The sequence below is a fragment of the Aulonocara stuartgranti genome (assembly GCF_965226115.1).
Source record: "Aulonocara stuartgranti genome assembly, chromosome: 10".
Lineage (NCBI taxonomy): Eukaryota > Metazoa > Chordata > Actinopteri > Cichliformes > Cichlidae > Aulonocara > Aulonocara stuartgranti.
In genome coordinates, this window is record NC_138946.1 from 34,554,405 (window position 1) to 34,581,765 (window position 27,361).

The following is a 27,361-nucleotide window of genomic DNA, read 5'->3' on the forward strand; positions in this document are numbered from 1 at the left end:
TTTACTCAGCGTAATCCTTTAGGTGTCAGCACAAGCCTCAGCACCAGCTGCCTCGTGTCTTATCGACAGCAGAGCACAGATGAGAGTCGCTCTGAGATTCCTGCCGCAGACATCCCTCGGTGAGGCCTTCCTTTTGATCAGCTCTCTCCCTTTATGTTTATCATTTATGTTACTTATTGTGGTCTTATTGCACGCACAGGTAGGAGAACATCTACGATGGAAAGCGCTGAGGTGCAGATTTGGGTGAAAGACTGCAAGAATCTTCCGCTGGTTAGAGGCCTCGTTATCGACCCATTTGTGAAATGGTAGGAAACAGTACACTGTTTGCTGAGATCCAAAGTCTGAACCTTGAAATAACAAAACCAAAATAAACCGTTTAATATTTTCTTGTTTAATTATGTTATTTCAATCAAACTGGTTTATTTCAAATAGTTTCTCCATTTAATTTCAATTCAGTTCAATTTTAGTTATACAGCGCCAAACCACAGCAACCTTAAGGTGCTTCATATTGTAAGGTAGACCCGACAATAAAACATTAATAAAAATACATGTCAATCGAGACAGAGTGGAGACAGTTGTGTGATTGGTTGCAGTTGGAGTCCCGAAGCAGCAGCTAATTGTAAAAGTGACGTAAACAAAGTGTCAAAGTTAGAACGCCTGCTTCCTGTAAAATTATCACACAATTAACCAGTTAACTGATTATTTGTTTTACGTTAAGTGAACATCATCTAGTTTTGGACTAATGACCTTACAAAAGCAATTATTTGGAAAATATCACTGATCCATTGCAGTGCACCCATCATCTGAAAATGAGAATTCTCAATAGCTCCACACCTGCCTGCAGCACATATTTGGCACAATATACAAACAGAGTGAAACCCAGAATGCAGTCACAGAAGTCAAGTCAAAATCACAGCTTTACTGCTGGTAACAAAGGTGACAAAGAACAAAAGGCAAAATACAAAACTAAACAGGACATCGTCTACAATAAGGAGAACACAACAACACACAGAGCGAGACGCACACTCTGAACACGATGCAAACGAGACTGAAGACTATCAAAGTAAAACAGGAAGTAACACACACTGAGACACATGAACTGAACAGTGAGACTTGGGATAAACAGACATGGAGACTCCGGGGACACGACTGGGAGACTGCACATAGAAAAGGAGTAACATCATGAGAAACCAAGGACTAGAAGCAAAGACAAACTTAGAAACACAAAGTAGTAATATTATATTCACAACAGACTTAAAGATCAATCATCTCTAAAATCCCAATGAAAGAATCATGAGTCCATAATACATTCAAAAACTGGGTCACAGACCCAGGACTGTGACTTATTTATTATTTACCATGTCTTATTTATTGATTTCATTATGATTACTTTGCACAAGTGTTTCAGTCCGTTCCTTCCAAATGAATTGTTTCCTTCTATCTCCTGCCTGTCCTGCTGCTGTAGTACTCTACGTCCTGATACAAGCCGGAGAAGCAGACAGAGAACTCGCGTAGTGACAAGGACAGCCAATCCCATGTTTAACCACACCATGGTGTATGATGGCCTCCGACCAGAGGATCTCAGGGAGGTCTGCATTGAGATCACAGTGTGGGATCATGGCCGACTCGACAATCACTACATCGGTGGTCTGAGGCTTGGCCTGGGAACAGGTGAAAGTTTACTCCATTGTCAGACTATCAAGTACAAATGTGAGCTATGCAAACTCTTTTCCACCTGGCACTGAACCTGGCCTTCACTTCTCAACCCAGTACAGTCTCAATACCTGACATGATAGTGCGGGGCCAGGTTTCACAATGAGCTCACCCGAAACCCTGGCTGATTGTGACCCACACCCATTTTCACACCTTGGCTCGTGTGATTAGGTAGAGGATCATCAGGGGGTCCTTTGTCCCTCTCGGTGGGAAACTCCCACAGAGCTTAAATCTGGGACTCTCCACCATTTGACCTTAGTACTGAAGAAGCTTCTCGGATGAGAGGTGAAACGTCTTCAAGCCACTTAAAGAAGTCCAGACGCTTTTCTTTCCAAGCTCCTTGGAGAATATAAGGAGGAGAAAGCAAAGGAAGCCCTGTTGTCAAAGGGTCAGAGGGAAGTTACACTGTGGTCTACAGTAGGCCAGAGGTGGGCAAACTGTTTGGCACAAGGGCTTTAAAGACAGGCTGGGCGAGGTGTAGGGGATGGGGTAAAGTAACCTAATTTACGCCATCCCCACCTAAGGTAAGCTACGTACGTACTTTATTCAATATTACTGGGAACCGTGTTGTTGGTCACAATATCGATGCTTGGTGTCAGTTTAGTTGTGGCAATTCTCAGGACAGCTTTTGGTGTTCATCAGTTTTCTGGGCTTTGTGCTTTATTAAAATTCAAATTCAAATTCAAATTTTATTTGTCACGTACACAGTCATACACAGTACGATATGTAGTGAAATGCTTGGACAACTGCTCGTGACCTAAAGAAAACAAAAAAAGGAAAAGGCTATGAATAAGATAGGAAATAAATATGAAAAATTAAAAAGGGTAAATTTAACTAGGAAGGAATAAAATATAAATTAAGGTTAAAAATGAAATAACTGTACAACACAAATTAGAATGAAGGGTAAATTTAACTGGGAAGAATAAGATAAAGATAAATATATAAATTAAAGTTGAAAATAAAATAACTGTACAACAAAATACACAATATAGAACTATATAAGAATGTATGAAGAAATCTAAATCTAAATAAATATATACACAATAACAGCAGCTGTACAAGTATTAACCGGAAATGAAGAATATAGTGACCAGTGTTGTGCAAAACCAAAGTCCAGAAAGTCCAGTGTGTGTGTAAGAACCATATGTGTGGGTCAGTACTGTGTGGTGGTGTGATTGAGAGACCGTATCGCCTGCGGGAAGAAGCTCCTCCTCAGTCTCTCTGTGTTGGTCTTCAGGGAGCGGAATCGCTTTCCTGACCTCAACAGAGAGAACAGTCTGTTGTTGGGATGGCTGAGGTCCTTCACCATCTTCCTGGCCTTGGTCCAGCACCGCCTGCTGTAGATTGAGTGCAGGTCAGGGAGCTCGGAGCGGATGGTGCGCTCAGCTGACCGCACAACCCTCTGTAGAGCTCGTCTGTCCTGCATGGTGCTGTTCCCGAACCAGGTTAAGATGTTTCCCGCCAGGATGCTCTCTATGGTGCACGAGTAAAAGTTCCTGAGCACCTTGGAGGGCAGTTGGAAGTCTCTCAAGCGTCTGAGGTGGTAGAGACGCTGTCGGGCCTATTTCACCACGGTGTTGATGTGACAGGACCATGACAGGTCCTGCGTGATGTGAACTCCGAGGTATTTGAAGCTGTCCACTCTCTCCACTGGGCACTCGTTGATGACGGGGGTCTGGTAGTTCCTCTCCTGCTTAGTGCTGAAGTCCACTATCAGCTCCTTTGTCTTACTGACGTTTAGAAGGAGGTTGTTCCTCTGGCACCAGTTCTCCAGATTCCTAATCTCCTTCAGGTAGGCCGTCTCGTTGTTATCAGAGATCAGGCCCACCACGACGGTGTCGTCAGCAAACTTGATGATGGTGGTGGAGCTGGTAGTGGCCACACAGTCATATGTGTACAAAGAGTACAGCAGGGGGCTCAGAACACACCCCTGGGGGGCTCCAGTGCTGAGAGTGGTGGAGGCTGAGACATGTCCGCCCATCCTTACTGCCTGTGGTCTGCCAGTTAGGAAGTTGGAGATCCACTGACACATAGATGAGCTGAGTCCCAGATGCTCCAGCTTGGTGGTGAGTGTGGAGGGAATTATGGTGTTAAATGCAGAGCTGTAGTCTATGAAGAGCATTTTAACATAATTCCCCCTTCTAGTGTCCAAGTGAGTGAGTGATGTGTGGAGGAGATGAGAGATGGCATCGTCTGTGGAACGATTTGGACGGTAAGCGAACTGTAGTGGGTCCAGTGTGTCTGGTAGTGAAGAACTGATGAAGTCTCTGACCAGGCGTTCAAAGCACTTCATCACTACTGAGGTGAGGGCTACAGGGCGATAGTCATTGAGAGAAGCAGGGTGGGGTTTCTTCGGGACAGGAACAATGATGGACTCTTTGAAGCATGTGGGGATCACCGACTGAGATAAAGAGATGTTGAATATCTCAGTGAACACAGGAGCTAGCTGGTATGCGCAGTCTCTTAGGATACGACCTGGGATGCCGTCTGGTCCTGCTGCTTTCCTGGTGTTCACTCCCTTGAAGGCTCTCCTTACTTCATGCTCGGAGATGACGAGCACGTTTCCGGTGCTGGCAGTATCTTCCTGTCTGCAGCCGTTAGCGCCGCTAACACTAGCATTGTTGGAGACCTTAGCTGCAGCCTCGAAGCGAGCATAGAAAGTGTTCAGCTCGTCTGCCAGAGTCACGGCCGCGTTCATCATACCGGTTGTTGGTGCTTTATAGTCCGTTATTGTCCTTAGTCCCCGCCACAGGCTCCTAGAGTCACTCTGTTGGAGTTGTGACTCTAGTTTCCTCCCGTAGCGCTGCTTCGCCTCTTTCACCGCCCTCCGCACGTTATATGACGCGGCTTTGTACGGGTCCATGTCCCCCGTCATGAGTCCCGTGTTGTAGGCAGCGGTGTGGGATCTCAGAGCGTCGCGGATGGTTTTATCCACCCACGGCTTCTGGTTGGGAAACGTTGTGATAGTCTTTGTCTCCACGGTATCATCCGCTAGTTTCCCGATGAATCCCACAACCGCTTCCGTAAACACGTTGACGTCATCATCGGAGCTGTTTCTGAACATGCCCCAGTCTGCGTCATCGAGTGCGTCCTGTAACGCGGCCACCGATTGATCCGTCCAGCGCGCGACCTTCCTCTGAACCGGAACTTCCTGTTTCAGCCTTTGTTTGTATTTTGGCATGAGGAAGATGGCGGCGTGATCAGATTTGCCAAACGGGGGGCGGGATTGTGCCTTGTAGCCGTCCTTGACCGTAGTGTAGCAGTGGTCCAGTGTCCTTTCACCCCTGGTGGGGCAGGTGATGTGTTGATAAAAGTTCGGCGCTGTGCGTTTGAGGTTGGCGCTATTAAAGTCCCCCGTCACAATAAGCGCAGCGTCCCGGTGTTGTGTCTGGTGCTGTGTGAGTGCCTCATGCAGCTCGCATAAGGCGGTGACTGTGTCCGCTTGTGGTGGAATATAAACGGCACTTACAATGACCGATGTAAATTCCCGAGGTAGATAAAAAGGACGACACATGATGGACAGTAGTTCCAGATTTGGTGTGCAGGAGCGTGTGAGAGGAACAACGCTCGCACTGTTGCACCAGTTGTTGTTCACCATTAAACACACGCCGCCTCCCCTTGACTTCCCCGAGTCCCGTGTCCTGCACCGCTGGGTTCAGCCATGTCTCGGTGAAGCAGAGGAGATTGCAGTCCCGAATGTCTCTCTGGAACTTTATCCTGGCCCTGAGGTCGTCAAGCTTGTTCTCCAGTGACTGGATGTTGGCGAGCAGGATGCTAGGCAGAGGTGTGCGGTGTGCACGAGCTCTCAGCCTGTTCCTGACGCCGGCTCGCTTCCCTCTAGGCCGCCGCCGCTTCCCTTTGTTCTCCCTCGAGATCTCACTCGGCCAGCTCGGATCCGGAGTTAAAAATTTCGAATTGTGAGTACATTGTAAACCAATAGAAACAAGAGTGTCACTGTCATACCTAATGTACCCAATGGTGATGATTTTGCCGATTTAGAAACGCTGAAAACTAACTTAAAAAACAAAGACAAAGAAAAAGTGGTCGGAGCAGTCGTGACGGCAGCCGACCTCACCGGCGCCATCTTAAAGATAACTCTTTATTGTCATTGCACAGTCATCCATAGTACAATGAAAAAGGAAAACTGTCCCACGTCGGCACTACCACACCACACAGTAACTTAAGTAATAAAAAGAAAAATGAGTGTATATTTATTGCACCTTGTTCTAAATATAAATATTATTATTGTTATTGTTGTTACCCCCTAAAAAAGTCCAGGGAGGTAGCCAATCAGGTCAGCTGTTAGCATTGATCAGGGCTGTTGCCCTGTTGTAAAAGCTGTCCTTGAGTCTGTTTGTCCCGGACCTCAGCAGCCTGAACCTCCTGCCAGACGGCAGCAGCTTAAACACCCGGTGTCCTGGGTGTGTGCAGTCCCGTAGGATGCTGCGTGCCCTCCTGAGACAGCGAGTGCTGTACAGGTCCTTCAGGGAGGGAAGAGGATGTCCAACGATTTTTTGGGCCATATTGATGACCCTCTGGAGTGCCTTTCTGTGTGCTGTGGTGCAGCTGGAGAACCACACACAGATGCAATATGTCAGCACACTTTCAATGGAGCAGTGGTAGAAGACGGTCAGCAGCTCCTTCAGGTCCATTTTTCTGAGGATTCTCAGAAAGTGGAGATGCTGTTGGGCCTTCTTTCAAACCACAGAGGTGTTAGAGCTTCATTGGAGGTCTGTGTCTATGTGCACACCCAGGAACATGAAACTGGACACCCTTTCTACCCGCTCCCCGTTGATGCTGACAGGCTGCAGCTCAGACTTCCTCCTTCTGAAGTCGACTACCGGCTCTTTTGTCTTGGTGGTACTGAGGTCCAGGTTGTTGTCTGCACACTAATCTGCCTCTGAACCTCAGCTCTGTACACCGTCTCGTCTCCCCCAGAGATGGTGTTCAGTGAAAGTTTGCTCACACATGTAGGTAGAGCCAAACAACACCAGCATCTTCATCTCTTGGAGGTTTGGAGGCTGCAGTTTTATCCAGTTTCATGGAGTTAAACTTTAGAAACTTCTTTAGAATAGAGTAATACTAAAGATTTATCAGTTTACATTGTAACTCCTGTAGTGCTGTCTGAGGGTCCAGTGACACTAACTGAAGTCAATTCTCAGTCTTTTCAAAATCTGAGAATTGGCTGCAGAGTTCTCTGTGCAGATCTTCCCTGCTTCAGTGGAAACGAGCGAATGTGTCGCCCAACATTTGTCTTGAGAATGAAGCAAATCATTTTGGCTTTGAAGGCTTTCACATTATATTTCATGCACAAATTGATGTTTCTGTTGTAGCTTTGTGTTCTGCACATTCATGCATGTATCTCCTGTTTTGAACTTCGGCACTTGCTGAGATACTCATCCCAAAGTCAATAAGTCGGCCTTAGAGTGGTAAAGTAAGTTGTGGTGGTCAGCATTAGTTTGTGCAGAGGAAAAATACATCCAACTCCGGGTTTTCCTCTTTCACTTTATCCTGGATTCTTGTCAGCAGCTCAATGTTTTTTACTGTCAAGTTCAGCAATACAGCTGCAGTGACCTTCACAAGTTTACGCCATGGGTGTTTATATCGTGACGTGGACAGTACAACCACAAGCAGTAATACTCCTGGGAAACATTTAGGAAACCTGGTGGGAATGTCTTGTGTATCCGGCACGGGGCGCTGTCATTTACAGACTGACTACACTTTATATTCAAACCTTTTAAATGTTTTTAAAAGGGTTTCTGTGACTATACAGAATCATAATGTTGAAGCTTTCATGCAGATATTCACTTACAGCAAATAAAGCAGAGGTCGTGCTCACCAAACAAGCAAGATAGAAGGCAGAAAATGATGCCGCCACTTTATGGTTATTGCTGATTTATTTTGTTTGAAGCACAAATTGATTGTTAAACTGCACTGCTAATGTTTTTATTTAGTAAAATTCAGTTCATGGTGCGTTTGGGATACAACAGGTCAGGCAAAGAGCACTCTGATAATCATGGATCTTTGTGCGTTTCTCTCAAACATGGCAGGAATATGTGCTGCTCTGCTGTCTAAGCCAGTGGTTCTCAAACTGTGCACAGCCAGTACCACCTCAGAAAATATATGGCCACCCTTATGATTAAAGTACAGTAGTATCAGCCTGTTTAACAACATATACAGTTTACACGAGACTATTTTATTTCTTATATGATTGTTATTACCTGCCATAAACAGTCATAACTGTACTTGACTGAAATGCCCATCATGTGACAAAATGACTGCATTAAAACATTCAACAGCTTCATGAAAACAATCGAAACAGAAACAACAAATTTCCCACTTGTGGCACTAACAAAGATTGATCTTATCTTATTTGGTGGTCATTGGCAACTTGGCCTCCGTACCTAAAGGGACGTGCATGGCTCCGTAAACACACCTTCAGCCTTAGAGGCGAGTGAAGAGCCGACCTTCTCATAGATACGTGGTGCAAATGGAAAGAGAAAGCACACGGCCGTGTCTGAAAGTGCCAGGTATTCGCTGTGCCGTGAACCCTGTGATGGTTTCATGCATTCATTACTAAGAACATCGCCGCACTCTGCGCACAGTGTCCTGGGCTCATCCTCTGTCCCACTCCAAAAGAATCTGAACTTGATGTGACTTCAATCACGTCTTCACTGTTTTGCGTCGTTTGATGCTATCACGCACCAGAAGTTTCACGGGTATTGCTGAAGTTGCTACTCACACTTGTGCTGGGTTCACTGTCGTCGGCTTCAGTTTCTGCTGTGCCGGTCAAAATATTCACTACAGTTCTCCTTTTGATACTTCCTGTTTGGAGCCAGGATCGCTTCGCTTTTGAACTGTCATTTTTCATGCGTCCATTTGCCATCACGACTCCGTTTGTCAACCCTTTGAGCTACTGGTTAGGTTGGCCTAGTCAGCGTGCCTGCTGAATACAGCTTTTCAAAAAAAGACAAAATCTAGTTTAAACTCAATTTCGGTTATCTTGCAGTAAAGAACATTTAATGTATGCATATTTTAAATAATTATTTAATCTTAAAAAAAGTCTTGAAGACTTCCTGCGTACCACTAGAGGGAGCCCATGTGCCATCAGTGGTACGCGCACCACAGATTGAGAACGACTGTTTAAGCAAAGAAACTAAATGAACTAAATGTCAGATCATTCAATCAAGTGGAAAGGACTCTGCATATTTTTAAGTTGCACTTTATTATAAATTGAAGATGATGTCACAAGGTTTACAGATATATTAACTCCAGTTTTATTAACATACCATATATTCTGTTATACTGTGATTACATTTTTGTAAAGGATGAAACACATCAGAGGGATTCACACAGGTGGCATCCACTGAATAATGCCAAAGTAAGCAGGCATTACTGTGATCTTTGCCGCCATAACTGTTAATTAGTTTGGAAAGCCAGCGCTTAAATGGACTACCACACAGTGCTCCCACAGCAGCTTTTCACTGGCCTCATTAATCACCCAGAATGTTTAAACGAGCGTTTCCAGTTTAGAACTGCATTTAAGAAAACTCTGACCTCAGAATATCACTCTTCTTATCATTGGTAATTTTGAGAGCATGTGCTCTCCTCAGGAGAAATTGTCACTTTCAACAAAAACTAAACATTCAAGTAGGAAAACCTTAAATGTTTGGACATCACAGTAATCTAGACATCACTTTATTGGTGGTCTTCTAATGTCCATTTTTGTGAAAGGCAGGAGGTGCTTGGAAGGCACAAAGGTTGCTTTGTGACTGCCACACGCAGTCCTGTGAGTTAGCCCAAACAGCTCATAAGAGTTACACACCCATCTGCATACATCAAGCTAATACTGGTCTAATACACTGGTGCAGCCCGAGGGGAGAGGCCACCATCCCCACGACTGATGCTGATGTTAACGTGTTTAAGTTACAGTCTGATAACAGCTGTTCCAGTTAACTTGTGTTCATATCTCACTGTTATTGTTAATGTACAACGGGAATCCCAGTTTGTTCGGTGTGGCTAGCAATGAGCACAATGACTGAGACTGATGTGCCTCTGGTCACTGTTTCTGTTTGGTTGATGCTAATAAAGCTTCTTTTTTTTGTTTGATTGGTGTAAAGAACACAGGACCTGCAAGTACAGGCAGAGCTTTAGGCAGCTATATGTGGCTCAAGACTTTTGCAAGGAAATTTAAAGTATAAATATTTGTTTGTAACAGTAAAAATGTAGTTTATGCTCATAATTCAAACTGAAGTGTGAACTAGTAATAAACTAACAAACAATGAGCTCAATGAAAAATGATGTTTTAGCAGCCTCACACACAACCTCCACATCTGGATCTCTGAGGAATATTTTATTCTTTATTACATTTTCTTTTAAATTGTGTAAATTTATTAGATTCAAATGAAATTGAATGCGAATAGTTTTAGTGATCTGCAGTGCAAAATGTCTGAATACTAAAACTGACTGTAAAAAAACCTTTTTACATTTTAACAGGTGAAAATATTTAAAATGAATGAAAGTTGTCATAGAATGTGAAATTAAATTCAGTTTCATTTATAAACATCCAAATTACAGCAACAATAACCTCAAGGGGCTTTATTTTTAACCCTAAGGGGAAAGGTAACGACCCGAGTCAGAGCTTTTGTGAAGAAAGCGCTCTTGATGCCGAGTAAAAGGATGTGTTTGTAGTCGAAAGGAGGAGGGGGGACTCCCGGCAGCTGCATCTATAGCTTCGGCCTCTTGATGAAACCTGTCATACAAATCCCTCTGTGACCTCAGAATTGTCATTAATGCTTCTAACAAACATCAGAAGCTGAGCTGTGTTAATGTATGATGTCTTGATGTTGGAATCATAAATATGTGAGTGTGGACAGAATAAATTTACCTTGGTAAAGGTTAGAAGTGTTTGGAGTGCATCATCTAGTGACATCTACCTGGTATTGCAGGAAAATGCAGCAAAACACAGGAAAAAGTTAAATAAATATTTAACAAAAGTTAAATAAATATTTAACTTTTTAGGGAAATTTTGTAGTTTTGTAAATGTTTGATAGGCTGGATTAAACAGCCTAACTGGCCATCGTTTGTCCACAAATGCCATAAAGTTAAAGGTCAAACTTTGAACATATTGTGTCTAACTTTTCATAGTCCTTACTTTAGTTTGTTTAAAGCTTTACTGTAATGTTCCCTGTTAATTCCTGTTCATTTTACCCTAACGACAGACAAATAATACATTTCACCTGTAGTATCTTCAAATTTATGTCACTATTAATAGATTTTATTGTAAAAAATTTTATTATCATTTTTGCCTGTTGCTCCATCTTTTACTCTTCTACTGGATATAAACGCCAATACAGTACATCGTGTCACTCAATGAAATCAGTGTAATGTCTGTGCTTGTCTGTGCAGGGGAGAGTTACGGTGTGGAAGTGTCTTGGATGGATTCAACGACAGATGAAGCTGATTTATGGCAGAGGATGTTACGCTCTGATGGTGAATGGGTGGAGGATGTTTTACCTCTGAGAATGCTGATGATGCCAAAGAGCATTTCAAAGTGACACTGTATCAAATGTATTGATTAATGTGTAGAAATTACACAGCACAGTATATACTTTTAGATGATCCACATCCACAACTAGGTTTTGTTGTCCAAGTCACATGTTAACTCATTCACTGCCATTGACGTCTATAGCCGTCAATGGCAGTGAATGAGTCAATGGGTTTAACTCATTCACTGCCAATGGCTGGCAGTGAATGAGTTAAATTCCTTATTTAATAAGAAATGCAGAAAGCAGAAATGATAATCTATGATGTAAGCATTAATGAACTGTATAGTATGATCAATACAGAAAGCAATAAACAGAATGTTCATTTCACTTTTGGTTTGGTGGTGAAATAAGGATTTTATTCATGACAGACAACACTTGGAAATTTAGATTTCTGACCTCATAACTGGAGATAATAACTATTATCAAAACCATACACACTAACCCCAGAGGCAATGATCTCACTGAATCCTCAGTTTCCCCACATTTAGTTCTGTGTATTGCTGCGACAGATGTACTTCATCAGGATATTTGTATGTCCCCACTCAGTAGTACAAGCCTTCCTGAACATTTTCTTTAGTGGTTATCTCTGGGAGGATGTGCAAGTTATGAGTATAATGTACTGATAAACAGTGGCACTGTTGTTTAAAGGGAGGCTTCTGTAGACACAAGAATAGTCAGAGGTCAAAAAGTATTATTTAGCTCTTGAAGACAAAAATGAATACCTTCCACATTGGATGCAGTATGCAGGGCAGTATTACAGTGGCACCTGGTTTTAAGTCTATTCTTTTAGATTCTGTTCACATTGCAGTTTCTCTCTAGTTGTAACACCATCTTTCATGACCATCAGATTTCACTGTTGAATTAGAACAATAAATCTGCCCAAACCAGACTATTTGCAACATTCCTCCAAGTACAGTAATACAATGTTAAGACTAAATACAGACTACAACCACCTTGTTCTTGTTCAAGTACTTCTTTTAGCTGGTCCATTTTAGAATCACTACTTTGGATGTTTCAGATTTCCTACAGTACATTTAATGCAGCAATTTCAACTGAAGGGCTCTGCTCTGCACTGGTTTAAAGCATTCTCACTGGTCAGTCCCGCCTGATACAATAAATCCCGTTCTATGATTGGTTGTCGCATCAGTTCAATCAAACCGGGGGCAGCTAACCAGCGACCAGCCTCTGCGTTGCTAAGGTAAAGTTCCACAGCTGCGTCAAGCTCAGTCGAGTTTCCTTCAAAGTAAAAGCACAATACTGCTCTTTTTTTCTTCTTGTTTGAAAATACACACACGCATAGAAGTATGATCCTTGAGCGATGTACAGTGTGTGTATGTGTATATATATATATGTATATATATATATATATATATATATGTATATATATATATATATATATATATATATATATGTATATATATATATATATATATATATATGTATATATAATATATATATATATATATATATATATATATGTATATATATATATATATATATATATATGTATATATAATATATATATATATATATATATATATATATATATATATATATATATATATATATATATATATATTACACACATTCAGTGGTTTTGTTCGTGTTCTTTCAAATATGTTTTACTACACTGACTGCTAATTCAGACACTTTAATGTCACTCACAGCGGCCGCTTCTGCACAGAGGACTGAATCACTAACAGTCATTACGCCAGAGCGACTGCTGTGTTTGAAATAAGTATACATGTCGAGTTAAAATGTACGCTTAGAGAAGGCATTATTTTGAAAAGTACAAGCGGAAGTTCGTTTACGTAGTATAGTGGGCTTGTTTCTGGCACGTAAAACTGTAAGATACTGTCAGGTGGGATGAAATAAAGGGCTGTAGCTCAGGGAGAACACAGCACTGTGTTTCTTCGGTCACCGTTTTGCAGGAAATGAACGCGGATCCACCTGGAAGCCGTTTAGCGCCGTCGTCGGCAGGCAGGTGTCGTCGCACCGTTGAAGCGGCATTTCATTTGGCATCGCCGCTGGCTGCGATATAAGGTGAATGCTAGGTAAGTAACGGGCACCGCGCATGTTTGCGTTTGTGTATGGCAGTAATGCGAGGAGGGAGCGGGGGACACAGACACGCATCCCACCATAAGTCGAAACCTCCGGGCATAAAACTCTGAGGTGACCACTGGGTATTAGCTGAGGAGCGCAGGAGAACTGCTGCATCGCTTCTCCAGCTGCATATTTGAAGTGTTCTTCACCCTTTACCCTGTTCTTGCTGGCAGGCTGTAGAGGAAACCTCAGGATGAAGGATGTGGAGCAGTTCTCCTGTCCGTGGATCTGTGGAGGACTGTCACACCACAGCGGCCGAGTGAGCAGACTATGTTAACCCAGGCCAGCCCCCAGACCTCCAGGCTCCCCCGGACCAGCAGACACCGAACCAGCGTTTTTGTACACATCCGCCCGATTGTCCGGGCATCTTGGTTTGGTGTCTGCCTGTTTGCCCTGCTGTGTTATTTTGTCTGTACCAGGTTGTGTGGACCACCAGCGACCTAGCATGACAAAGCACTTCTGTGGCCTGCTAACTCTTCAGCCAAAGGATGTTTCTCTTAATTAAGTACATCCAGACAGAAGTGCTAAGCCTCTTCGTACATATAATGTTTTGAACTGCAGAATCACAACTGTTGTTGCATCTCACATCAAGGCCCACTGATTGACTGCACGCACTAAATAGATATGAATGAGAGGTTGCTGCAGGGGGACCTCTTCTGAGTTTATTGTGGATTTCTGATGAATTGTAAAGGGGACAGAGACACCTACAGTCACATGGCTGGATCATCAGTGGAGTTAGTCCTTTCCTTATTTTGCTTGGATACCTCCTGAAAGGCTCCCCATTGTCCCTGGAATAAAAATCAAAAACAGCTGGTTTGAGTTGTCTCTGTTGAAGTTTACCAAACGTTTCTGTTTTTGTGCCACTTTGAGAGAACTCTGTGATCATGCACTGAAGACAGAAGTGGAGCCTTACTGAGAGTCAGGTTTACACCAAGTCGCCATGCCTATCAGGAAAAAAGGTGAGTTATTATTACATGTCTATCCATCCATTTTCAGAGTGCAGTTATGTGACACGTGTAATTCATGAGACTCTGTTGATACCACATCGAAGTGCATCTTATCTACACTACATTTGTCAGTAGTGTGCAGGGACTGACCGTGAGATCAAAACCACCTGCCTGGTATGAGGTAGTCCCTCGACTCAGACTGGACACGTTGCTTTTAATAAGACAAATACCGCACAGCACAGTGTTACTGCAGTAGAGAGGAAGCAATGGAACGTTTTAATACATCGTCAGAAATATATTGATTGGAAAGTTTGGTGATATGAAACTGGACCTTAGTTCAGAAGAACTCGAGAAGTCAAAGTTATCAGGCCATATTTTTAAGGCAAACTATTTTTTTTCTTCTGACATTTCAGTCCACACTCCACACCAGTTGGTGGCAGTAATGCGCCATTTTGCTGTTTGCCAAACGCCAATAAACAATATAAAGAAGAAGGTGGTGGGCTGCGACTTTGGCTGTAGATTGTTTGGGTCCTGTGTGTGGTGGGCTGTGTCCTCTGTGGATCACTTTTCACTACTTGAGGGTTTTTGTATTTACGGAGCAGTTTCCAGGGTGTACAGGTGAATTACGTCACTGCCATTGTGAGGAGGGTGTGGGGAGGTTGGGCTGCCACAGTGTTTAGTTACGTGCCCAGTGTCACAGTAACATCAGCATCATCATGACAGTAACAGAACTCAAGGTTTCCCAGCTTCGCTGTATTGTAATGTTGCTTGTTAGTGACAAATATAAATGACACAGATGCTTATTTTCATCAGTTTTATAAAGCTGTGGATATACGCGGTCCTCTTTAATAAGTCTCAGTTTTCTTAAAATATTTCACACATGCACAAGGCTCTGTTCTGGTCCCATCTTTAGCCAGAAGGGAGAATGAACACCATGAACTCACAACTGTAAGTTCATAGTGAGGGACCGTGGTTGGAGGATTGCAGAGTGCTGCATGCTGCAGCTATCCAGAGATAACTCTTTATAAAGCCTCTTTTACTTCCCACTGGGGAGCTATCCACAGACCCTGCAGGTCAGGCAACTAACCAGTAATGTCCAAAGGCTTTAGAAACAAAGTTACATCCAGGTTAGAGCCAAGTTTTTCCTCAATCATTAAACAAGTGAACGGCGATCGTCTCTGGCAAGTTACAGAGAGATTACAGAGAGATGGAGTAAAACTTAATGGTGCAAACGTAAATGATAGTCTTCTATTTGCACATTGTTGTAAATAATTATTTAATTGAGTCTGTTGTAGAGTTGTGTGGACATCTGGGTGAATCTCTGTGTCCTGGTGTTTGACACAGATTTACTGTCTGTAGGCACAAATGAGAAAGTTTAATTTTAAACCACTGGTCAAACGATTACATCACTAAGAAATTCAAAGTCAGTTGGGGGCAGAGATGGGCAGTAATGTGTTACAAGTAACGTGTTACTGTAATCTGATTACTCTTTTTCGAGTAGCGAGTATTGTAAGGGATTACTATTGCAAAAAGTAATTAGATTACTGTTACTTTCCCGTAAACTGCGTTACTAAACTGTGATTTTGTTTGTGTGAGTGTCAACATGGATAATATGGAGCGATGGAGAGGGTACGACTGTGCAGCGTTTAAAGCGTGGAAGTAATCACATTACTTTGAGTTTGATTCTGTAAAAGTGACAAAAACATCAGCGTCCGCTGTTCACTCTGTGGGAAGAAAACTTCTTTCTACAGTGAAAGATTAAACTTCAAATCTGAGCGAGCAGCGAGCACGCTGCCACGGGAACGTGACGCTCACAGAGAAAGCCCCGGATCCCCCCACTGACATGACCGCTGTGGGCAAACCTCCACCCACCCCACTCCTGCTAAACAGGTGGCAATAGATTTAAGAGCTGCTGAGTCTTTGATTCTATTTATTTTTTGCTGAGTTTTACTTGCATCTAGTTGAAAGAGTGTAAACACAAAACATTATTTTATTTGCTGGAATATGCAGGAAACAGGTTTAAATGTTAAAGAATTTCTTCAAGTCAAAGACAGTTGCATTAAAACGAATAAAACAAGTTTTAAACAGAGGCTTTTCCATGTGGTTACATTGTATATGATGGATTATGCAGAAAAAATAGAATTGGGCTGAAAGGCCGGTTGCTTCATTACCTACTCAGGTTGTATATCATGTTTTTAAAAAGTAACTAATTACTTTTGAAAATAAGTAATCAGCCTAGTAACAGGATTACTTTTTTGGAGAAGTAATCAGTAATTAGTAACTAATTACTTTTTTCGAATAACTTGATAACACTGGTTGGCTTGATTCTTGTCCTCTAAAATCATGTATCCATATTTCCCTTTGCTCTCAACAGTGCAGTTGTTACTCTCCATATAAAGGTGGTGATAAAGACAAAGTAGCCCATTACAGACCAGTTTGAAGATGACCTGTTGTCTCCAAATTATTGGAAAAAAGTCATTTAGCAGCAGCTGAAAACACATCTGTTAAATGATGCTGTGTTTTATCCCAGTTTAGAGCTGGGCGTGTTTGCAGGGGCTATGAAGGCTAACCTGTATAAACGAGGTGCAGTGTTTCTGCGTTTCACACAGTAAATACAGAAATGCTTTTACACTCTGTTTTCTACAAGTGTTTTAAACGGGATAAAATCATATTTAGAAAATAAGTTATCACAAGGTGTCTGTGGCACAACGATGGATCCTGGTGTCCCTCTGTTATTAAATGTGTATATTAATGACTGTAACAATATACTTTATACTGATTTCTCCTACACTTGTAAATGATCACGAGGTAAACAGTGTTGCTGTGTTCAATGTGTAGGTATCATTTTAGATTCCACATTGAAGCATGTGAAAAACACTAGTAGCATACACAATATAGTTACCTTTCAACTAGGGATGGGACTCAAGAACCAGTTCTTGTAGAGAACTGGTTCCCAGTAGTTGAATTCCTTGGAATTGTTAGTCTGCTTGCCCATCGATTCTGCTGGAGGAGGAAAAAATGGAGCAATCTACAGTGTGGATATGGACATTACTTTTATTTTTATTGCACAAAAGGACAAGAGTGCAATGTTAAAGTGCTAACTGCGTCCAGGACAGGAAACACTGCATTATACTGCTAACACAACTTTGGCTCTTTGCACAGACAGCATGGTAATAAGCAGCCATGTGAAAGCTCAGTGAGTCCAGGGCCTGGCAGCCAGATCCTGAAATTCAACAGGTAACAAAAGCAGTGATGAGCAGTCAGGCTGAAACCTCCATTTTCATCTGTTCATGTTTCTAAAGTCAAATCAGTGTAGCGATTGCTGGTTTTCATCTTTGGTTCTTGTTGCTAAATACTAAGAGAAACATCATATTTACGTCCTCATTATGACAGACGTGTGTTGGTGTCTGGGACTGTAGGCTGAGGTTTTTATTTTTAAATAGGAATTATGAGATTATTGTGTGTTTCAGTTCCTTTTATGGAGAAACGTGAAAATAATGCAACTAGTAACAAATTAAGTAACATGAGTGTTACTTAACATAACATGAACATTAGTATTCTGTATAATATGTGTAATACATTTTTCTGAACCCCAACACTGATCACAACAAAGGGGCGACTGACCTCCAACACGTACAAACATTTCACGGCGCAGTATTGCAGCTCATTTGCATGAATGTCTTTGATATGCTGCTTAGCAATGGTGGTGCCAGTGATAACCCAATTAGGATAAGAGAATTGATAAGGAATAGAATGTATAAGTGATACTGATTATGGAATTGGAATCACTACATTCTTATCAGTTCCCACTTTCAACACTTTCATTACTCACTTGAGAGAAACAGTGGAAGTTTATTTAATATTAATTTGATCAGATTAACTATCTCATCTCCTGCTGGTCTCAACCAAGTGTTACAAAATGAAAACCAATCAAATCACTGAGAAACCAAGGTAATTTCATCATTGAAGAAACCTTATTAAATATAATAATTATTATCAATAATAAGCTCTGAGAACTTAATTTGTAACCTGGATGTGCAACTTACATTTAATATTGCTTTATTCTTTTTTGCTCAGAAGATACAACCAGAACCTTTGAGGTGATGTCCTGCTAACATCATTTGTTCCTTGATCATGTGATTTTGTGTATTCTTATTACCTGCCCAGAAACTGAATAGTAGTAGTAGCAGATGCATCTTGTACAATGAATCTCTTCTCTTAAGAGAATAATGTACATTTTATAAGTGCAAAATAAATGAATACAAATGCAAATAGAAAACTCTTAAAACAAACAGGAAAGAGTTGAATGCATAACTTTTATTTGCATCAATATAGCATTCAGAGCTGGATTTACTGGTCTGTTTTAGATCATTGACCTGCTGCATAACCCAAGTGCTCTGGAGTGTCAGACCACAAACCGATGGCCAACATTCCCCTTCGGGATTTTCTAGTAAAGAGCAAAATTCATGGATCCATCAGTAATAGAAAGTTGTCCGAGCTCTAAGCGGTAAAGCAGTCCAAAGCTGCCACAGTACCACCACCGTGTTTGACTGTTGTGTGATCTTTTTATTTTGAATTTTGTTTTGTGAGTCCACAGAATACTTTCCCAGAAATGTTGAGGATCATCAATAAAAATGAGACAAGCCATCATACTTGTTTTGTTGAGCAGTGGTTTTGTCGAACTCTGCCATGCAGGCCATTTTTGCCCAGTCTCTTTCTTATTGTTGATTAATGAGCTTAGGCAAGCGAGGATGAGTCGCTAATGCCCTCTTGGAGTAATTTTGACACGTCAGCCACTCCTGGGAAGGTTCACCACTGTTCCAAGATTTCCCCGTTTGTGGATAATGGCTGTCAAAGTAAATCACTGGAGTCCTAACGTCTTAGCAATGGCCTTGTAACTGTTTCCAGACTGATTGGTTCCTATTACTTTGTTACTCATCTGTTCTTGAGATCTTTTAACTTACTTCACTTTGATAGGTTATATTTAAACTCAGTCTTCCAACAAATGTGGAATTTCTGCATTTTCTGGGGTCATCTTTGTCTAATATTAAACTTTGAGGATCTAAACCATGTAGGTGTGACAAATATGGAAAAAATAAGAAATCAGGAAAGGGATAAATACTTTTAAGAGCAGCGTATGTCATTTAGTAGTATTTCATAAAACTCAGTAATTTCACCTACATTAATGTTAAATACAGTGAGAAACTCTACATAGTAGAGTCTTTGTCTTTGTAGGTTCTCAGTCATCCAGGTCATGGTAGTCTAAAGATCTTGGAAAGAAAAGCGTCTGGACTTCTTTAAGTTTTCCTTGAAGACGTTTCACCTCTCATCCGAGAAGCTTCTTCAGTTCTAAGACCAACTGGTGGAGAGTTTATAAGCCCTAGTGGGAGTTTTTAGATTACAAAGAACGTTAGTGCACAGATACAAAAGGGTAACGAAAGAGGTATTTAGTTTTTACTGCAATACAACGCGGAACCGAAGAAATAGTATAAACTGTCTGCGTGTTAGGCTGTCGCTTAAAGTTTTTCTGTTTTCTCGGTGCTCCATCTTCTTGCCTAACATCTGACTAAGACATTTGAGATCTCTTTTATACGCTGACACACAAATGAAGTGTTCTTCTAATTGAGTTTGAAAAGGTGTAACTTGAGAGAGATTAATTTGTACTTAATGTGTTGGATATTGAAGGCCAGTGTTTCTAAGTGGACAAATTGTGTTAAATGGTACAATTTGTGTTCAGAGAGTCACAAAATCAACGAGAATTCTATTTGAATGAACCCAGCAGACCTCTGCTCACAGGTTCTGTTTAGGGTCATGAGCTCTAAACTGCTCGAGCTTCATGTTTTCAGAATTGTCCACATAAGCTTTCCTCCATGCATAAACAACTATCTATGCATCTGCCTTCTGATGTGGAACAAGCCTCCACCCCATACACCACCTTTGAACTGAAACACAGATTGTTCAAACATCAGTGCCGCGCTTCTCTCTGCTCTTGTACTAGGAGGGAGCACACCATGCAGCCAGATCCAGTATGTAATGGAAAAAAAGATCTATTGTATGCCATAAACACCATGCATCACTGTCAGTCCCTTTTATTATCTTATACAACTTTGCCACAAGATATTAAGTGTCTTCATGCATGCTCAATCATCCAGGTAAGTAAATCCCAAAAGGTTGATTCTGTTCATCTGGACGTTTTCAGTGGGAGAAACGTTTCATCATCATCAGGTGACGTCTTCAGTCTCAGCTGACTGCAGGTTTCCAACCTTACAAACAGGACATTGCACAAAGACTGAAACTAGCACCACTGAATGCATGTGATCGATCACTGTGATTGATCATTAATATGTAAATTATGACCACTGATCAATAGCCATGAGTCCCATTCACAGAGAGTTGGTGAATGGCTGCAATCACAGCATGTAAGATGGTGACAGATGTACCCTTAGGCCCCTCCTCCATTCAGAGATGGTCTTTCCCTTTTCACGTAAATGGCCTTCTTGACTCCGCCCTCAAACCAGCGTTCCTCCCTGTCCAGGATGTTACATCCTCATCATTGAAAGAGTGTCCACTGGCCTGTAGGTGTAAATAGGCTGCAGAGTCCTGGCCTGATGAGGTATATCTTCTGTGTTGTGGCGTCCTCTTAGCCAGAGGTTGTTTGGTTTCCCCGATGTATAAATCCTGCCAGTCCTCCTGCACTTAACAGCGTACACTATGTTACTCTGTTTGTGTCGGGGACCCGATCCTTGGGGTGGACCAGTTTTTGGCGCAGCGTGTTTTGGGATTTAAAAGCCACAGAGACCCGGTGTTTAGAAAAAATGCGTCTCAGCTGCTCCGATACTCCTGACACGTACGGGATCACTACAGGTGGGCAGCGGTTGTCCTTCTCTCCTGGATCAGCTGGAGCTTTCTTTAGGAGCCTTCCCAGCTTTGACAAAAGTCCAGCTGGGATAACCACATTTACTCAGGGCCTTCTTGATGTTCTTCTGCCTCCCTGGCCGCTGTGTCAGGTTTACGGTACACATCAGCTTTTATATGTCCCCCATTACTGATGGAAATCTCACAGTCTAAGAAGGCTAACCTGCCACTTTTCATATCCTCCCTGGTGAATTTGATGTGTCGGTCCACTGAGTTAATGTGTAATAGTACTGACCCTTGTATATGAAATGTGTGGAATGAAGACACGGAGCAAACACATGTGGTTGGTGCTGAGAGTGGTCCTGTTGCTGAGGTTGGGGTCATCCTGTCATCTCTTATGAACTACTCCCACTGCTTCAGTGACTGGAACACAATTGAAGAGAGATGTAACATAGTACGAGCCCATCATCTGCGTCCATACTGACATCTCTCACTTCCGAACTAAATTCAAGCTGCCTAATGACGGGTCATGATAGTCTTTCTGGTTTAGCAACCCTACCCATGTCTGCCTGAAGGATGATAATGTTGCTGTCATTAATAAGTGATGTGAGTACCTTCCTCTCCTCCATGCTGATGTTGGATGCTGGTGGCCTTGCATTGCTGAGACAGGCCGAAACTTTCAACATCTACAATGTTGTTGTTTCAAATCGCTTTTTTCTGAGGCACGATTTGTCTAGGCGTCACAGCAAAGTTCAACGCTTTTGCAAGGATGTTTTTCTCTGCTTAGATGACAAATTTTTCACCCACTTGTCCCCATCCTCGGTGTGGCATCCTCTCTTCAGTCGGCTAGTTTCAGTCAGTATGCAAAGGTAGTGGGGAAACCTGCAGTCAGCTGAGACTGAAGAAGTCACTTGGATGAGTGACAAAACGTTTCTCCCACTGAAAATACTTTGTCTCGATGAAGAGAATCAACCTTTTAGCACAGGATATTAAATATTACCAGATCAATGTATATATTTTACATAAATTATCCATGAGAAAAATAAACCAAGGAAACCCCAGAGCCTTTTTTCCTCTGTGCTCTGCAGACACAGCTCGAGCCCTTGCACTTTTGGAGGAATACTGCACTAACCTGAGGAAACCGGAGGAGCAGCAGCTCAAAACTGCCATTCAAAGAGTGATGGGGATTTTCAAAAGCAACCTGTTTGAAGCTCTTCTTGGTAAGTCGCACAGCCACAGTGTATCAAGCAGACAGCATTTGCTTTAAGTTCATACTGTGGTGATTTTCAAAACAAAAGTTTTTGTAAATACATAGATCACTGTGTTGGTGACCTTGTGAAGAGTGAATGCAAGAAGAGTAGCGTGGGCTGGTTTGCAATATGAATGACCGTCACAGTTTCCAGATTGTTGCTGGGGTCCAGCTAAAACAAAAAAGTTCTCCTCAGATACATTTTTATTAATAGTTCTTATCACACTGATTTGTTTTCAAAGGGTCACCTTTCTCATAAGTTTGACTTTAATTACTAACTTGCTGTGATGCTGTTGAAATACGGTGCAACGTCATGATCACAGCTTTGATTGGCAAATCCAGTCAGGGAGAAACTTGTGTATGAATGGTGGACAGAGTAGCGGTGCTGCAAGATCGTCCAATATTTTCCAAAACCACAACTGACTGCTTCAAACTGACAGCATCATTACAAGGTTTTATTAGTGTGTGTGCAATTGTTACACATTCGTTACTGCTAACATCTAAAGATATAGCCAAACACATCTTATAAATTCCTTTAATGGTGAGAAAGATGTAGACATTGCAAGCATAGATCAGTGGTCATTGATCAATGGTTGCTCATCAATGGTCATAATAATTTGCATATTAATGATCAAAAAACTGACCTCACAGCCCATTGTTCGCCAGTGGTGCTAGTTGTAATGATTATGCAAATGTACTGTAAGACTGGGGAAACCTGCCGTCAGCTGAAACGTCCAGATGAACAGAATCAACCTTCGGGGGTTTCCTTACCTGGATGATAGAGCATCCATCAAGACATTGCAATCACAGAGTTCTGCTATGGAATAAATCCCTCCTGAAATAGATTTAATCATCTTACAAAGCATTAGGTGCTTTGTAAGATGATAATCTGGCCTGTGGCATAGTCACTCTGGCTAAACCCCCTCAGTGCAGAGTGGACTCGTGTCTAGATTCAACCCCTTCATCATCCCTGCCTCTCTGGAGTCGTTCCTCTGAGCAGCTGAACGACTCTGATCAAATGTTACTGTATTTTTTGGTTAGTATTAATGGCATATTTTAGCAGGTTTGTTAGCAGGAGAGTTTCCTCTCAGATTTGTAGATATGCTGCTGGATGTGGTTGTGCCATGAGGTATTTATTCTTTAAAAACACAGAAGTACGGATGAGCTTGCCAACTGCACATAAAGCAAACACACCTCCCCGTAACCCAAAGAACGATGCCACCAGTTGTCTCAGTCTGCTGAGCTTGACAGCGAGGTTGATGACCACAGCAGCGCAAAATTCCTTTAGTCTTTTTTATATGTTTGTTGTGGTCAAATTAATATTAAAATGCTGAAACAAAATAATACCCTGAATATGGGACAAATAAGCTATTTCTTTTCTTTTCTGCTTTAGAAAGCTAAATGAACCTTGTGTTAAAACCATGATCTTTACCATCTACTGTCTACTATACTTAATGAATAGCAAGCACCAAGAACATTACAGCGCTCCCTCGTTTGTCGCGGGAGTTACGTTCTAAAAATAAGCCGCGACAGGTGAAATTTGAGAAGGAGCCAACTTTATTTTTTACAATTGTTATAGATGTTTTAAGGCTGGAAAACCTCTCACTACACACTTTATACACTTTTCTCAGACAGGCACGAACATTTTCACACTTTTCTCTCTTGTTTAAACTCTCAAAGTTCAAACCTTCGTAGAAAAATAAGTTCATTATTATAGGATGAAACCAAAGATCAAACCATGTTTTCAGGTCCAGAACACGGGAACAGAGCAGCTGCAGAGAATTCAACATTAATGAATCATCAATGGTACGGAAGTAGAGGAAGCAAGAAGAATGAGTAAAGTTTGACTTTTCTGACTGTTTTGTTTCGCCTAATGTGCCTTATAATCCGTAAAATATGGTAACTCCTACCAGAAGTCCAACTGTTTGTGCGATGGTTGGCATCTTCCTTGGGTGCTACTGCAGGAGCCTTTGATGGAGCAAAACGTTTCGTCGACATCGTTGTTTGTTGGGGAGAAAACTTACAAACATACAGTGCAGCACTTCAGAGTCACACTGCTGGGATCGAAGATTTATGTAAATTTGACAAGCTGAACACATCCTGTCCTGTACAGCAGACACAGCACAGGATTAGCCAGGATTAGAGCAGTGGCGAGAGGACACATCCCTGAGGTGCTCCTGTGTTGATGGTGATGTTAGAGACGCATCTACCCACCCTCACCACCTGAGTTCTGCCAGTGAGGAAGTCCAACACCCATGCACACAGACGGCTGTTGAGTTGAAATGTGAGAAGAAAGTATATTCCCTACAGTTAGGGTGAGGAGAGTCCATAATTGCTCATTTACTGTTTAACTGTATCTGTGAACTGCAGTTAGTTAGGTTCATCTTTAGCTGAGGCAGGTCTGTGAGTCTCTTGTAATAAAACCACGTCTGTCATTTTTAAGCTGGTTACATTTCCATAACCTCTTCTCTCTGGAGCCAGCTCCATGTATGTTCCATGGGATAAACCTTAATGTGCCCATAGGTGTGTGTGTGTGTGTGTGTGTGTGTGTGTGTGTGTGTGTGTGTGTGTGTGTGTGTGTGTGTAACTAATGTTGCACACCGCGTGTGACGCGCAAATGAATAAGAAAAAACATGTCCACTGGGTGTTAAAAAAATGTGGTGACAGGTTTTTATGAGTGCAATATGTAGACCAGAGGGGTGCTAGGTGTTGTTTGATTATGTGTGTGCACATTGAGTGGACGTATGTGTGTGTGTGTCCTACATATCTGTGTGTGCTGTGAGGCTGTAGTGGATGTGCTGATGCTGAGTGTGTATGTCTGAGATATTGCCGCGCACATGTGAAAAGATTGAGGGAGCAGAAGCAAGAGGGAAAAAAGGGAGGAAAAGGAAATTAAGACGAAGTGAAAAAATAGTCACACACAACTTTCTTTTAAGTTTATGAGCTGTTTGTTACTGAGTAGGAAACAGCTGATCGGTGCAGTGAGAGACGGGAGAAAAACATGCAAAGGCACTAATGGGAGGGATGAAAGAGAAAACGTTTTAATCTCCATGCTGTGGAGATTGACGGTGATTTATCTGTGATGATATCACGATGATTAAAGTATTGACATGAATCAGCTATTTAGGTGTTAATGGAAGAGGAGGAGAGAAAAATCTAGCGGATTCTTATCTGAAGTGTGGTTAATACAACCAGGGAGTGGTGCTGGGGTCATGGTAGAGCTGTCTGTCCACGTAGCGCCGGTCTGTGGCGATGACAGCATACAGCTGCATCAGACTGGGAACAGGACCTTGTGTCACTCCAGGATCTCTTTGGGGAACTGGTCCTGCTGAAGTCTGTTCCTTTCAGCTCATTCTGCTTGGAATGTCTGAATTTGGCCACAATAGGACGCAGTCTTCATACTTCAGGCCTCCTAGTTCAGAGCCAATGGATTCTTTCTAAGCAGATGTTTTTCACAATGCCGTCCGGAAGCTTCAGGAAAAGGTATCACAGTAACTTCTGTGTAGACTTATCAGGAAGTCCTAAAAACTCCCTGAAAAGCCTTCAGCTAATCCAAAATGCTGCAGCAAGAGTCCTGACAGGGACTAGAAAGAGAGAGCAGATTTCTCCTGTTTTGGCTTCCCTTCATTGGCTTCCTGTTAAATCCAGAATTCAAAATCCTGCTCCTCACATACAAGGTCTTAAATAATCAGGCCCCATCTTATCTTAATGACCTTGTAGTACCATATCACCCTATTAGAGCACTTCGCTCTCACACTGCAGGCTTACTTTCAGATCCTGGGACCCTCACCGGGATCTTCAACAAATCCCTCGCACAGGTCCACGGAAGACGCTGTAGCCACAGCACTCCATGCTGCCGTAACACACCTGGAAGAGCATGGTAGCTATGTGCGGATGCGTTTCGTGGATTACTGCTCAGCTTTTAACACCATCCTTCCACACAAAGTGGTGGTCAAGCTACAAGACCTGGGGCTTCCATACAGCACCTGCATGTGGATCAACAGCTTCCTCTCGGGCCGAAGACAGAGAGTCAGAGTTGGCCATCACACATCCTCAGCCCTGAGTCTCAGCACGGGCTCAGCCCAGGGCTTTGTGCTCAGTCTACTGCTCTACTCTCTCTACACACACGACTGCACTCCTCTCCACCAGAGCAACATCTTTGTGAAGTTTGCAGACCACACCACCATGGTGGGGCTCATCTCCAGGGGTGACGAGTCTGCTTACAGAGACGAGGTTGAGCAGCTGTCGTCATGGTGTAAGGCCAATAACCTCCTCAGTTTCAGTTTCAGTTTTATTTGTCATATGCAAGTTAGCACAGGGTCAACATCGCAATGAAATGTATTTGACGAGCAGAAGACAGTCACTCAGCAGAATGGTACAGTAGAAAAAAATAAAATAAAATAAAATAAAATAATAAAAAATAAAAATTTTTGTTTTGTGGCAGTTGTTGCAGTATTGCACTTTTTTTTTAAATATAAATATCAATAACAATAAAGTGAAGTGACCAGTGCAGATTAAACAGAGTACTTGTGAAGCTGCAGGTAGCTTCTGAGTGCGTCCTGTGGACTGTGTGTGTGTTTAAGTGTTGTGGTTGAGGTGTCGTATGGCTTGATGGTAGAAACTGTGTTTAAGTCTTGTAGTCCGAGCAGACAGACTCCTGTAACGTCTGCCAGATGGTAACAAGGAGAAGAGCTGATGTGCTGGGTGGCTGTGGTCCTTGATGATGCTGTGTGCTTTACGGAGGCATCGCTGGAGATAAATGTCCTGAATGGCAGGAAGCCTCGTGCCAGTGATGTGCTCTGCTGCCTTCACCACCCTCTGTAGTGATTTACGGCTGCTGGCAGAGCAGCTTCCGTACCAAACTGTGATGCAACTCGTCAGTAAGCTCTCAATTGCACACCTGTAGAAATTTGAGGTGATGTTAGCGTTCATACCAAACTTCCTCA

At 42.3% G+C, this 27,361-nt stretch overlaps 2 protein-coding genes across 11 annotated transcripts in view; both read left to right on the forward strand.

Moving 5' to 3' along the window:
- LOC309715581 (synaptotagmin-like protein 2) overlaps positions 1 to 11,567 on the forward strand; it is a 101,655-nt gene extending 90,088 nt beyond the window's left edge. Inside the window, exons 15-18 of the mRNA XM_082548831.1 lie at positions 23 to 119; positions 200 to 305; positions 1,466 to 1,671; positions 11,122 to 11,567. Of these exons, the coding sequence (XP_082404957.1) occupies positions 23 to 119; positions 200 to 305; positions 1,466 to 1,671; positions 11,122 to 11,270 (558 nt within the window). The 3' untranslated portion in view covers positions 11,271 to 11,567. The remainder of the gene's footprint in view (positions 1 to 22; positions 120 to 199; positions 306 to 1,465; positions 1,672 to 11,121) is intronic.
- A 1,494-nt stretch (positions 11,568 to 13,061) lies between these two features.
- The window catches only part of LOC309715572 (disks large homolog 2-like), a 173,592-nt gene continuing 159,292 nt past the window's right edge, over positions 13,062 to 27,361 (forward strand). For 4 of the 10 annotated variants that reach the window (XM_082548799.1, XM_082548806.1, XM_082548807.1 and 1 more), the window contains exons 1-3: positions 13,062 to 13,315; positions 13,538 to 14,323; positions 22,255 to 22,386. In XM_082548799.1, the coding sequence (XP_082404925.1) occupies positions 14,305 to 14,323; positions 22,255 to 22,386 (151 nt within the window). In that variant the 5' untranslated portion in view covers positions 13,062 to 13,315; positions 13,538 to 14,304. Of the gene's footprint in view, positions 13,316 to 13,537; positions 14,324 to 22,254; positions 22,387 to 27,361 lie in introns of those variants that run through there. The other 6 variants (XM_082548811.1, XM_082548808.1, XM_082548804.1 and 3 more) reach the window with 5 other exon arrangements.